This window comes from Gastrolobium bilobum, unplaced genomic scaffold (assembly GCF_033153095.1).
Source record: "Gastrolobium bilobum isolate Gb01-03AN ecotype WA unplaced genomic scaffold, APGP_CSIRO_Gbil_v1 utg150300, whole genome shotgun sequence".
Classification (NCBI taxonomy): domain Eukaryota; kingdom Viridiplantae; phylum Streptophyta; class Magnoliopsida; order Fabales; family Fabaceae; genus Gastrolobium; species Gastrolobium bilobum.
This window is the reverse complement of record NW_026899015.1, coordinates 43,211-57,330: the sequence shown is the minus strand read 5'-3', so window position 1 is coordinate 57,330 and position 14,120 is coordinate 43,211. Positions and strand designations below refer to the sequence as shown.

The window sequence follows — 14,120 nt, the reverse complement described above, 5'->3', positions numbered from 1 at the left end:
TACAGAAGCTTAAATATGCATTTCTAGGTGTGTTTAACCTTACCCAACCTTAAGTTATGATCTTTAGCTTGTTACATACATCAAGGTTCCATTTTTAACCAAGAAAACACAAGGTCAAGGTGGGTGACACTTACCCAAGCTCAAAACAGAGCAAGAAGGTGCTCTTGGAGCTCACCAACAGCACCTCAAGTATGACTTCACAAAGTGCATGAAAATGGTGATCAAAGGTTGGTTCTTTGTACACAAGATGACTCTCTTGGAGCTCAAAGTGCCAACACAAGAGCTCACAACACTCAACCAGAAAGTCCAGCACCCAAAACTCCAACAAAACAGACACCAACCCAGAAACAAAGCCTTCCACACACTCCCAAAGGTATCCCTCACTCACAAAAGGTGTTTAGGAGAAGATTAAGTCGAAGAAATGACCTCTAGGCTCACACCAAGAAGAAGAGAAGGCAATGAAACAGTGTGAGAGTGCTGGTCAGCCTCCCATCCACGTAGAGCAACAAAAGAATGCCTAGGGTTTTGTGCAAAAGTCATATTTATAGCCGATTTAAACTTAATCGCACTGTATTAGCGCTAATTGCTACGCTAAGTAATTTAATCCCACACTTTGGAATCTGAACCTGCTCATTTTTACAAAATTTATCATATTTTTATTTTATTTTTCTCAGCACCTTTCCGGTACGCGCTTTTCCATAGCCAATTCTAGCACCAGTTCTCATTATTTTGACTTGAAACTTGTTTTACAAGTCCTATATATTATTCTAGTAATAATATTCCCACACTTATTATAATTTTCCGGGATACTTCGTCGGTACGCATTTATACCGAGTAGCAGAATCAGTATCTGCACTTTTCGTCAGAAAAGAGACTTTCAGCTTTAATAAACACTTACCATAATTATTTAAGCCTCGTAATAATTATTAGGGTCAATTATGGAATTATTTCCTAATTTCTCTTAATTAATTAATTAACTTCCTTAATTAACGGTGCAGGTTCTTACATTTTCCACGATGGTACTGCCGTTGACCCGATTGACACGAAAGTATACTCCTTTTGTGTGGACCCAGGAATGTGAGAAATGTTTTATAGCTCTTAAAGAGAAATTGGTTATTGCTCCTGTGTTGACTCTTCTCGATCCGGAAGGTGAGTTTGAATTATACTGTGATGCTTCCAAGAAAGGTTTGGGGAGTGTGTTGATGCAAGAGAGGAGAGTGGTTGCTTATGCTTCTAGGCAATTGAAGCCTCATGAGGAAAATTAACCGACGCACGACTTGGAGCTTGCTGCTATTGTATTTGCCTTAAAAATCTGGAGGCATTTTTTGTATGGAATGAAATTTACTGTGTTCAGTGATCACGAAAGTTTGAAATATTTGTTTGATCAGAAAGAGCTGAATATGAGACAACGAAGATGGGTGGAGTTCTTAAAAGATTATGATTTTGAACTGAAATACCATCTGAGTAAAGCTAATGTGGTAGCAAATGCCTTGAGTAGGAAGTCTGTCAGCGTGTCCCAGCTGATAATGTGGGATAATGAAGTGATTGAGCAATTATGGGATTTGAAATTAACGGATGTCTTTGCAGGTAGGATAGATGAATTTGAGTGCTTACGGATTGAAAATCAGTTACACGAGAAAATTAGAGAAACTCAGATACGGAACGACAGTATCAAGTACTTGAAAGGGCAGAGTGGCATATCTTTGAATGAACAGGGGTTATTAATGTATCAGGGTAGGATTGTTGTGCCCAAGGAGTTAGCAGGGGAGGTAATGGTTGAGGCCCATAAGGGTCAGTATGTTGTCCACCCAGGTGCCACAAAAATGTATCAAGATTTAAAAGGGAAATTCTGGTGGCCTGGGATGAAGAAGGATGTTGTTGAGTATGTATCAAGGTGCTTAATTTGTCAAAATGTAAAAATAGAACATCAAAAACCTGCTGGTTTACTGCAGCCATTGGATATACCAGAGTGGAAATGGAAGAGCATCTCTATGGATTTCGTTGTTGGTTTGCCTCGGACTCAGGCCGATTACGATTCAATATGGGTTATAGTGGACAGGCTTACGAAGTCTGCACATTTTCTGCCAGTGCGAGTGGATTTCTCTACGGAGAAATTAGCCAAGTTATATGTAAAGAAGATTGTAAGGCTCCACGGGATACCGGTTAGCATTGTTAGTGATCGGGACCCGAAATTTACTTCTCGCTTTTGGGGAGCCTTGCAGCAGGCTTTTGGCACTCAGCTCAGGCTGAGCACTGCGTATCATCTGTAGACTGATGTTCAGACTGAGAAGACCATATAGACACTTGAGGATATGCTAAGAGCTTGCACACTGGAGCAGGGTAATGCTTGGGACAGGTACTTATCACTGGTGGAATTTTCTTATAATAACAGTTTTCATTCCAGTCTGGGCATGACACCATATGAGGCATTGTATGGACGGAGATGTCGTACTCCTACTTGTTGGACTGAGGTAGGTGATAACTATGTAGCACCGACTCGACACGCGACACGCGACACGACACTCCGACACGTCAATCTTAAAAAAATATGAATTTCGACACGTTCCGACACGTTTTAATATTAAATAATATTTTTAATTTATATAGTGTATATTTCATTTAATATTCAATAATTTAACAAAAAATAAAACTAAACTAATAATATCCATCAATTTAACAAAAAAAAAATCATTTCCACAATACCATATTACATTGATCTAAAGCAAAAATAATAGCATATCCATACAAAAAAACATAAAACATGAAGATTATAGATTACCTTCATGGAACATTTCATCTAGAATAACATTTGACTCCATCTCTGGCTCATCAAGTGAAAGAGTAGCAACTTCAAGAATTCCAACATCTTCAAATGTATCTCTAGCAATGTCCCACATTCTATTATCCCCTTGTGTATATTGTGAAGTCTTTCTTGATAAGAGCCTAAGGTTGCTATATATATAAACCAAGTCTTCAGCACGTTTTGGATTCATCTTATTCCTTCTTACAGAATGCACAAAAGAATAAGCACTCCAATTACGTTCAGCACAGGATGAAGAAGAAGGCTGTGCAACAAGTCGCAATGTTATCTTTTGAAGCATAGGTGAACAAGCACCATGAAGCACCCACCAAGCTTTAGGCTCCATAGAATATCGATTTTGCATGGCGTCATAATCTCTAAAACCTCCACTCATACTAGCAAAGTCCACATACTCCAAATTTATTTTATTTCGGTCCTCCAAGTTAGGAAAGTATCTCTTTAAGCATTTTTGTCTTTCTTGATTAATCTCTAAATCCTGGTGTGGAGGAACTCGACTAGGATCTTCATTAAGCCATTGTTCACTATAGTATCTGAAAGAAAAAAAAAGAAAAACAATTAAACAAATTATATCAAATAAGAGAAGTATTCAATTCATTCATAATTAAAAGCTTACTTGGGATTCAAAGCATGTGCCAAAGAATGAAGTGGAGTTGAATGTTTGGTCCAACGATCCACAAGAATGCCATGCACCACCTCATAAAAAGTTGAGGTCTCATCCATCCTCTTCAATTCATGAAAGTATATAGCTTTCTTCACTTTTACAATCATGTCATCCCACATATCATAAATCAAATGAAGACAAGGTTTGTGATGAACCCTTAGTTCATCAGGTTTTTAAGCATGAATTAATATCAATTTGTGTGATTAAATGGATGGAAAAGAGGTTAATGTCCTGGAAATCTCTCAAATACAAGTTTTGAAGCTTATGTTGAAAATTTACATTGTTTTTGTAGGGAAATGAAGCTCAAGAAGTAAAAGAGAGAAGGAAGAAGATTCTGAAGAATGAGAAAATTCTAAGTGTTGGGCGCTAAAACGCCCAAAACTGAGCGTTTTAGCGCCCTGTTGCACAAAAGATGCTGGTGCTGAACATTAAAACGCCCAAAACTGAGCGTTTTAGCGCCCAAGACAGTTAAAAACAGTTGGGCATCCGTCAAGGTTGAGCGCTAAAACGTCCAGAAATGAGAGTTTTAGCGCCCATGTCAGTTTTCAGTTGTAATTTGTAAATTATAAAAGGACAAGGGGTCTTCACATTCTGACATATTCCATATATCAGATCCAATCCATCATATCTCATTCTGACTTTTCTCATCACGCTAGGAGAAAGGAGATCAGATCAGGTCTTTCATAGATCTGATCTGACTCCTCATTTTCTCTGAATTTCCAAATTCTTAGGATTAGTTCTTGTAATAGTTAGTATTTGCCATGTAATTGTACTTGAAGATTGAAGACTCAACTATCATGACAATGGAGTTTGATCTTTCTTCTTCTTCTCTTGTTATTATTTGTATTATGTCTGAGGAGAGTCCTTTGTAGTCTGATTCAATGGAACTCAAGTTTGAATTTATGAATGGTTAATTAGATGTTTTGTTTATCTATTATATGATTGTATGAAGTTGTCTTGATTAATTCTTCATGTTGAGGAATAGTGTAGAACAGACATGTTTACATTGTTTCTCTATTTTTGACAACTTCATCATCAGTGTTCTAGTAGTCAAGGGATTGATGCTAGGATTCTGATGTGATCTTAAGACCTTAGTAATTAATGCATGTATTAAGAAAGGAATCACCAAGGGATTGGGGTTTCTGATTAGTGTGTCTATCAGGGTAATAAGGGATTACATCTTGAGATGATAAGAAAAAGGTTGATCAACATCACATAGTAGATAATTCATAATGGAAATTGGTTCATCTATAAATTCATGTTTGAGGGAAATTGACATCTGACTACTTGTTTACATTATAATTTACATTTTATTTATTTATCAAGTTTTAATTCAATTCAGTGTAGTTTCTGGTGACAAGAAATCTATGCAATCTATGAACTTTTGTTTGATTCAACTCAAGTACATATGGTTAGTCAGTGCTTGACACAAATCCTCGTGGGAACGATCTTTACTCATCATTTTATTACTTGTACGACTAGTGCACTTGCTAGATCCGCAACAGTTTATCAGTGTCACAAATCCTGATCATATTATAAATAGGAGCAGTGAAAGCAAGTATATAATCAGTTGAATCCCACCAAAGATCATCCAAAATCTTATCTTTAACCATTCTTGCCCGTCCTAGATTATCATCTTTATACAAACTCCATTTTTCACTGATTACCATATTTTGGAGACCACATTTTATCAATTTGAACCTCTTTAGCATCACAATCATGGAAGCAAAGCGGGTTTCAGCTATAGAAAGCAACTTCAATCCCACAAACTCATTAAACATTGACAGTCTCATAGAATGATTCATTATGAAGTTCTTTATTGCAGAAACATCTCCAACAATATCAGAAATCCAACTACATTCCTCATATGCTATTTGATTATTCTCCACATTTTTTGCAGCACAAATATTTTTCACAGCTAAATTCAGTGTGTGAACAACACATGGTGTCCAAGTAATAGATGGAAATTCTTGCTCAATAAGATGCCCTGCTCCCTTACAATTTGCAGCATTATCCATGATTACTTGAACCACTTTTTCATGCCCAACTTCTTGAATTACTTCTTTTAACAACATCCTAATAAAATGCTTATCCTTAGTCTCTCCTGAACAATCAACTGATTTCAAAAACATAGCTTCACCATCAGATACTGCCATGAAATTAATAAGTGGCCTCCTTTGTGAATCACTCCATCCATCACTCACAATACTAACACCCTTGTCTTTCCACCCAGCTCGAATAGGTGCACACAACCTATCAATATTTTCCTTCTCTTTCTGCAAAAGAGTGGTTCGCAATGAATTATATCCTGGTGGCAAATAACCTCCAATATTATAATCCGCTGCAAAAGTGAAGGCTGCTTGAAAGTATGGGTTCCTTGCTAAAGTGAATGGCAATCCTGCTGAATAAAACATCCTAGCAATCAAGTGGTTCAATTCTTCTCGGCCCCAACATTGAATGCGCTCTCAATGGGATTTCTAGATGAACTTCCACCCTCACTTCCACTTCTTCTTCTTTTCGAGTTTGATTCTACGGAAAAACTAGAAGGGGGTAAAGGCACATTTTTGGGTGCATTACTCTTCAATCTCTCACTAGTTTCTTGTTCTAATTTCTCCATCTCTAGCAAGTCTTTTGTCTGCACACGTAAACATTTTGCAATTCCTTTACCTGCTAGTTTAAGCAAATGAGCCCTTATTCTAGTATACGAACTTTTAAAATCCTTTTCACAAAATTGTATTTCCAAGATAAATTCCCTCCTGCTTCCGTTGTGGTGCCTACTTTGGTAACATATTTCCATAATGGCTTCCTTAGAAATTCATCATCTCCACTACTTGCAATACTTGAATCCATTCTAAAAAAATAAAATTAAACACTATGAACAAAATAATTATATAAAATCAAATTCCATCAGTTCAAAAGCATGTAGTATTTTGAAAGCATTAATAAATCTCAATTTCAAGGCTGAACAAAAATAAAACGAAAGAAAAAAGAGTGGGGAAGAGCATATAAAAAATCCCGAACTCATAATTTCATTTACAGTGCTTAGTAAGTCAGATAACACAACAGAGTAAAAAATTATAATTTCATTTCATTTCCCGAACTCATAATTCTATATCACTATTTCCGAAACTAGAATCATATAAAGAGCAAAATAGAAAATAGTAAGTGTGAAGACATCAAACCTTTCCATACTTAGAGAATTTCAAAGCAGAACCCAAAATGAAGCCAAGAATTTTTTCTTTTGTGGACTGATCAAACCTGAAAAGGTGTGGAAATGAAGCAGAATAAAAAATCTCGGAAATTAGTACAAATGAATATTCATTTTGATTTTTGAATGAAGATAATGAAAAATCTGAGAAAAAATAGAAACTACCAATAATCAAAATGAAAAAGTAAAATTTACATGAAGAAAGCCACAACATACATAAGTAATCCGAGCCAATCACAACAGAATATACCTAAAACCAAATTTTTCCCGTAATCCATCTCAATAATACAAAGCAATAGCTTAAACTACAGTAAAAAGCTAGGCCACACAATATATCTCAACAATAAAGAAATAAACGATAAGAAAAACACTATCATAAGCAAATAAAACAGTGAAAAAGTCAAATATTAAAAAATATTCTTGACATAAAATGGATGTGAACCAAAGCCATAGGATACAATTCGATAAAACACTTCATATTGCACGGCTTCGAATTTATCATAATTTAAGTAATCACTTATTTATCAAAGAATTCATCAGGAGAAAGTAAATAATTTCAAGAAAGGAGAAAAGTAATCATCCTAGAACAACCATAATAACAGAAACAGAACAGAGAACAAAAGCAAGGTTTATATGACCCAAAAGAAAACGTCTTTACAGTAGAACTCATACCAGTGAACAGAGATCAGAGACACGACGGACCAGTGAGAGGCCTCCTAGAACTCAGCAACAGAGACACGACGGACGACAGGGAGACCTGCAGATGCGACGATGGAGAGAGATCAGAGAGACCACCACTTTGATTTTAGGTCTGCTTTGGAAAAAAAATCACTTAAATTAGGGCGAAGCAATGGCGAGTGAAACAAAGATCAGTTTCGAAAATCAAACTAAAGATAAAATGAAACAGAATAGGAACTGAAAGAAACCCGTTCAATTTAATTTACACATCTCAAAATGAAACGGAATAGGAACTGAAAGAAATGAAAATACCTATTTAGTGTAAGAGAAAGAAGCACCGGCGAAGAGGGATTTCCTGGTTCAGCGCCGGCGAAGAGGGAAATCGACGACGCAGAAATGGCACCGCGAGCCGTTAAGTTGTCGGCGAGAGAGAGATGGAAAATGGGTAAAGAACACAAAGCCAGAAGAGACGCGAGAAGAAGCACACCGCGAGCCGTACGTTTTTTACTTTCCCAAATCCTTAATAATATTTAATTTTATAAATATATTTAATTTTTCTAAAATATTTAATTTTTTATTAAAATATCATGTTTTTTACGAAAATGCCATTTGACCGTGTCGAACACGGTCAAATTCGCGTGTCGGAATAGTCAACGTGTCAAAAAAATAGTCAACGTGTCCGACACCGTGTCGGAGTATGTCGGCGTGTCAGAGCGTGTCGGACTCGACTCTTCCTGTTTTTTCAAGTGTCGGTGCTTCCTTGGGTGATAAAGAGATATTTGGGCCGGATTTTGTGCAAGAAACTACAGCACAGATTGAAATGATCAGAGAAAAACTTAAACAGGCGCAGAATAGTTTGAAAAGTTACTATGATAATAGACACAGACCACTGGAATTTGAATAAGGTGATCATGTATTCGTGCAGTTATCTCTAGTTACGGGTGTTGGTCGTGCATTGGGTGTGAGGAAGTTGAGTCCTCGGTTTATTGGGCCGTATCAAATAATGAAAAAAGTGGGATTAGTGACCTATCAGCTTTCCTTGCCCCCACAGTTGTCGAATTTGCACGACGTTTTCCATGTATCGCAGCTGCGACGTTATATTTCAGATGAATCACATGTGGTGATACTGGATGATATTAAGATTCGGGAGAATTTGAAGACTCCTGTAGGTCCTATTGAGGTCCTTGACCGCAGTGAGAATAGGCTGAGAAGTAAGAATATTCCAATAGTAAAAATTCAATGGGAAGCACGTACACCTGAGGAGGCTACTTGGGAGCGAGAGGATGAGATTCTCCGGTTGTATCGTGAGTTAGTGGACAAGTATGATTCAATTTTGCGGAAAAAATTTCAAAAAGGAGGGGTGAATATAACACGTCATATTTCTAAATTATATATTAATATATTAAACATGGATTAAAGGGAAGGATTAGTGAAAATCCTGAAAATTATGTCAAAATACGAAGGAAGGGTAAAACGGTAATTATCCAAACACGCAACCCTAGGAAGGTAAAACTGAGTAGAAGGTCTCAAATGATAAAAATAACCCTGGAATTGGATTCAGAACGAAAAATTGAGTGGTTAGGCAAGTTTCAAAAAATTCAGTGAATAGTGTTTTTACCAGGTAAAAATATTGCGGTACAGTTGCACCGTAAAGTGTGCCGATTGAATTTTGAGCTCTAGGTTTTTAATACAAGTTATAAATGGTATATAGGAATAGGAAATATGAATTCTGATGGAAATTAGTAAGTTTGGGGAAGCGTGCCTACGACGCGCGTAACAGCTTAAAACTGCTTTTTCTCCGAACGACCGAAAAACTCTGGATTCATCTGATCAAGGGTAATTAAAGGACAATGGTTAATGTTAAAAATTAGAGTTTCTAAATAGGTTATGAAAGTATGGACGTTTAGTGGAATCAGAAGGAGTTTTGAATTATTTTGAAATCGCGTGAGGTGGGGGTGAGGCCCACCTCACTTAAAATCACTTAAGCCACATGTCTAATGACTATTCATCATCACCTTCCTTTCCTTTTCTCTCTCCAAACCCGCGCTAAACCCCCCTCCCCTTGGCAATTTGCATTTTGATTTTCTTTCTCCTCTAACTTCATCAAATCATCACCAAATAAACCAAAGTTTGTCTTGAAATTTGTTGGAAATCACCTCCCAAACACATGGTAGTAGTCTTGAGCCTTGAAACTCCCTAGATTTTGAGAAAATCCCCCCCCCCCAAACCCGCGGCCTTTTGGTGTAGATTTGCACTCATGAAGTTGTTTGATGCTCCAATGGTTTAGTATGTTGTGGAGGATCCCTAGACCAAGATTTTGAGTAAGTTTCATCACATTTTATTGGTTGAATTTGTTGATGCAATTTCATGAACCCTAAAGACTTTTTGTGTGATTGATGTAGTTAGAGAGCTCAAATGGAAAATGTGTATTAGATAAATATGTCTTAGAATGATGTTTTGGAGTGTTGTATGCCATAAAAGTTATTGGTGAAAATTGATGATAACTTTTGGAAAAATTTGGGTGAAATGCCATGACTTTGTGTTTGGGATTGTTGTTAGGATTGTGTAATGTGATTGTTGGATGTTTATATGAGTTAATAGTAGGATGCTAGGATGTATTGCATTGCTAAATTAAATTGAATGGTCATTGGTGTTGGCCAATGTGGTTTTCGGCCTAGAGAGAGAAAAATGGGAATTGGAGGTTGTGAAATTGTATGATTGATATGTGGGTTGTTAAATGGTAATTAGAAGGGTTGTGTGATGGTTGGATGTTTGGAAATCAAAGGAAAAAGTAGTTGGTTATGTGAAATTGGAAATTGAACCTAAAGTGAAATTAATGACAAAATGAGGTCGTGATGATGTAGGATGCAATTTGGCACCTAAAATGACATTGGGGTAGCCTTAGAATGCTTAAGAAAAATAGAAATAAAATAAAGAAAAATAATTTGTATTTTTACACTAATATGGCCGAACCTCACTTGGTGGGTGGAGAAAAAATCGACGTTTTGTGAATTTGGTGGTTTACCGTGTTCTGATGATTCGTATGGTCGTTGTAGGTTACCTTCCGCGGATTTGAACCTTGAACCGTGAGCTCGGTTGGTTGCCCTTGGTCCCGGACCAAAGGGATTGTGGTAAGTATTTTGAACCACGTATTTATGCTTGATAATTGGCATGTAATTGGTGAATGGAAAATTGATTGGGAATGTCCTATGTGTAGGCATTTCTGTTGGTGTACCTAGCTCGGGAAATATATTATGTTGGAGTTGTGGGAGAGGATTATACAGGTAATCCTTTGGTACAGGGGTTTGATCCCCTTGTGTGTTCCACCATGTCCGTTGAGGGTAATGGTAGGAAGTGTATGTAAATAATATAGGATAACATGTTCATGTATATTGTATGTGTGGTGGTACATAGGATGTACCGTGTCTCTGGCCAGTAGACTGTTTGCCTTCGGGCGTTACGGACTTCCACTGGATAGGTCTCCGTGAGAGAGTTCCAGTTGACCTAGGGTCGTGGTGTGTGATTTGGATAGGAGCACACTAGGAAGTCTCGGGTGGATATGGATGGAGGGTGCCTTGGTTGATGTTCTGGGAACACGCCTTGGTTTGAAACCCGTAGGCTTATATGCCGAGCTAATAGGCTGGACGTTGCGTGGTTTTGGCATTGACCATTCCAGCTTCGTCGTATTTTATATTCGTATGTTCCCTTATTTCACTAAATCCCTTGCTTTATCCCGTTTTCAGATGTTATGTTGTATTATTTATATGCATCGAAGTGAGCCATTGGGCGGAGTATTCTTCAGAACCTCTGGGTTACTGAGATATATTCGTATATCTCACCTCACTTTGGGGACTTTATTTCAGGAGGTAGCAGTGGTGTCGGGGCGGCGGGCAAGAAGCCCGTAGGCTGAGCTGGAGGATTCTATTTATTTTGCATTTTGGTGGCCATTGGGTCTAGGCTAGACTTAGGGCATGAACATTGTATATGGATTTTGGATCATGTATATTGTCATATTTTTTCATGCCATCTTTTGCTTAAGTCTAGTTGCATATGTTTTATATTCCATTTTGAGGTTTGTTTATTTATGTTGTATTTGGAGACTTCATGGATTATGATGTAAATTGGAGAATTGTAATTATTACATTTGGATCTTGTGTAATATTGAAGCATATATAATATGATGAAAAGGCAATAGGCCTATTTTAGGATTATGATTATGTATATGTTTAAATAATGCATGCAAATGGATCTAGGTGATTGAAATATGTTAAATTTTAATAATGTAAGTAATGTGATATAAATTGAGTAATTGATATAAACTGTGATGGGTTGTAAGAGTACCAATGCATTGCTAGTCCTTGTGTGTCACCCACTGATTATTAGGTACAAATTGAGGTTAGAGAGCACTTTTGCAAATTTGGAATTTATTGGAAAAATAAAGAAAACTCTGGCGAATTTTCTAGAAGTTGGCAGAATTTAGGTGAACTTTGGGAGAGCATATCTCCCTCCACAGAGATCCGATAGGGACATTCCATACGCCGTTTTAAAGCTTGCGATGTCCTCTATCTCGTGTCAAAATTTGAGGAAAGGGTTGGCCGTCGACCTGTAGAAGGCAGAGAACACGGACTGCCCATGTGGCCACTGGACATGTGGCAGATCTGGTTCGAGATTGGAAAAATTATTCCCGCTTCGTTTCTTGGTCAAATTAGGTGTGTGATATGTCAAATTGAAGCTTGAGGAGTCTAGTTTGTTGAATAAATATTTGTGAGCAATTAGTTGAGTGAAATTTCCAGAATAAATGATTGAGTGAAGGCTGTTTTGAGCCGTTTTGAGGTTGGCTGGCAGATTTGCTTGTCCAACTTCAAACGGCGATATCCGGAGCAAACGAGAACTTTATGACTCGTTTGATAGCTTCCTAGAAAGGTAATTAAGTCTAGAACAACATATTAAAATATGGGAGGCTTGTAGAATGCGGTTTGTCCGCAGAAATTTAAAGACCAAACCATGTTCGGATAGGTAAAAAACGTAAAAGTGAGATTTTAGCTAAGTGAATTTATGAGAACCCCTTAGTGACTTGAGAGATGTAATATATGATATAAAAGTAGTTTAAATAATTATTCCGCAAGGAGTTTACAGTTACGGTCACAACTTTTATTTATTAAACTTTTTATTATTTTAAATGCTCGCGTAATAAACAGAAAAAGTTTACTTGCATTTTTTATAAATGAACTGATGTGATTGTAATTGTACTTAATATCATAATTAATGTTAACAATACCGGTGTACAACGAGCTGTTACAAATAGTGCCATAATTCTTCAAACGTAATCTGTTCTATCTTGAGATACAAGTGTTCATCAACCTTCAACATCACTGAGGGAACAAATTGTCTTAAGGAGACAACCTTGTTAGGCTCGGAGTATTCATCCTTTTTTGCATACTGACATCTTCTTCTAATCTCAAATTTATTTTTTCTTTATTTATTGCACTCTGCTTTTACTGTTAATCAACATATCTAGTATCATCCATAGGTTCGAATCTATATGTGTTCTTCACCCACTGCCTTTATACAACACTCAACCCTTACTCAGCCATGGAGACCAAACTCAACCCATGGAAATCATGAGGATCGCTCAACTCATGAGGATGTCTCAATTCATATATTCATTCTTGCAATAGTATATATACATGGCATTTTACACACAAGGTCACGCAAGTCATTCAACGCATTCAAAGGAGCTACACACTAACGTTGGGTACTGGGATTTTCGGCTTATACTTACTTCTCCTTTGAGACTTCCTCGACGCCGCCACTTCCACCTACAATGTCGCCATGACATAGTTTCAGTTACAAAGATTACTCACACGTACACTACAAGATATTTGTAGTTCAACACTCTTACCCAATACATTTATGGTGATTAGATATGGTTTAATCAACCTTTAAAATTTCGTAGCCCAAGTTTCCCTTATCGCCGAACCTATTGGGCAATCTCTCAAGCACTTAGCATGCATGTACTGATTAAGTGTTCTAACAATCCTTTATCTAGTTGGTTCGGCCAAGGCAACAGTCAATAACCGAATCTTCAGCTCTCAGCATATATATACATCTTAACAGAATTTTCCCACATAAAAAATCAACCCAAAACAGACATGTGTGCTGGTTGAACATATCAAGGCATTTAGATGAACATTACTAAGCTTCTTCTTTACATGCATGTGAGCTACAACTACGTAGGGACAGGATATCACTGTATTTGTCTTTTTAAAAGATATAGAATTGTGTCATTTCAAGAGATACACAATAAAAATCATGGGAGAGAAATGAGAGGTTTTTTAATTTAAATTTTAAATAAAAAATACTAATTTTAACTAAAATAACCATCCCTTAAAAGGACAAACATTTTTCCTTATATATAAATATATAAAATCATTTTTTACAATTGTTTCAAATTTTTTTGATTAATTTTTAGAGAAAAATATTTGTTATATTAGAGAATATAACTTTGTTTCATTTTAAGTGAAATGATAGTGTTTTGGGCATCTTTAGTGCTTTTTATACTTTTTTCGCACATCCACAAAATTAGGAGCAGATAGAAAGAGAGAAAGAGAGTATTCTGAAAGAGAGAGAATATAAAAAATTATCGAAATAATCGTTTCAATTAAAATAATACAAAATTATTTTATTTAAAATGAAAAATATTTTTTCCATTCTTTAATTATAAAAGAAAGACAAATTTTTATATCATTTAA

The 14,120-nt window shown here is 36.5% G+C and overlaps 1 protein-coding gene across 1 annotated transcript; it reads right to left on the bottom strand.

The window, feature by feature from the left end:
• Positions 1-4,972: 4,972 nt before the first annotated feature.
• Positions 4,973-5,896, bottom strand: LOC133286233 (uncharacterized). Its single transcript, XM_061483625.1, has one exon. It carries the CDS (start codon positions 5,894-5,896, stop codon positions 4,973-4,975), a length of 924 nt encoding a protein of 307 aa, XP_061339609.1.
• Between the last annotated feature and the right edge of the window lie 8,224 nt (positions 5,897-14,120).

What these genes read in the sequence shown, in the direction of transcription:
- LOC133286233 (XM_061483625.1), bottom strand. Translation starts at nt 5,896, where the DNA reads ATGTTTTATTCAGCAGGATTGCCATTCACTTTAGCAAGGAACCCATAC.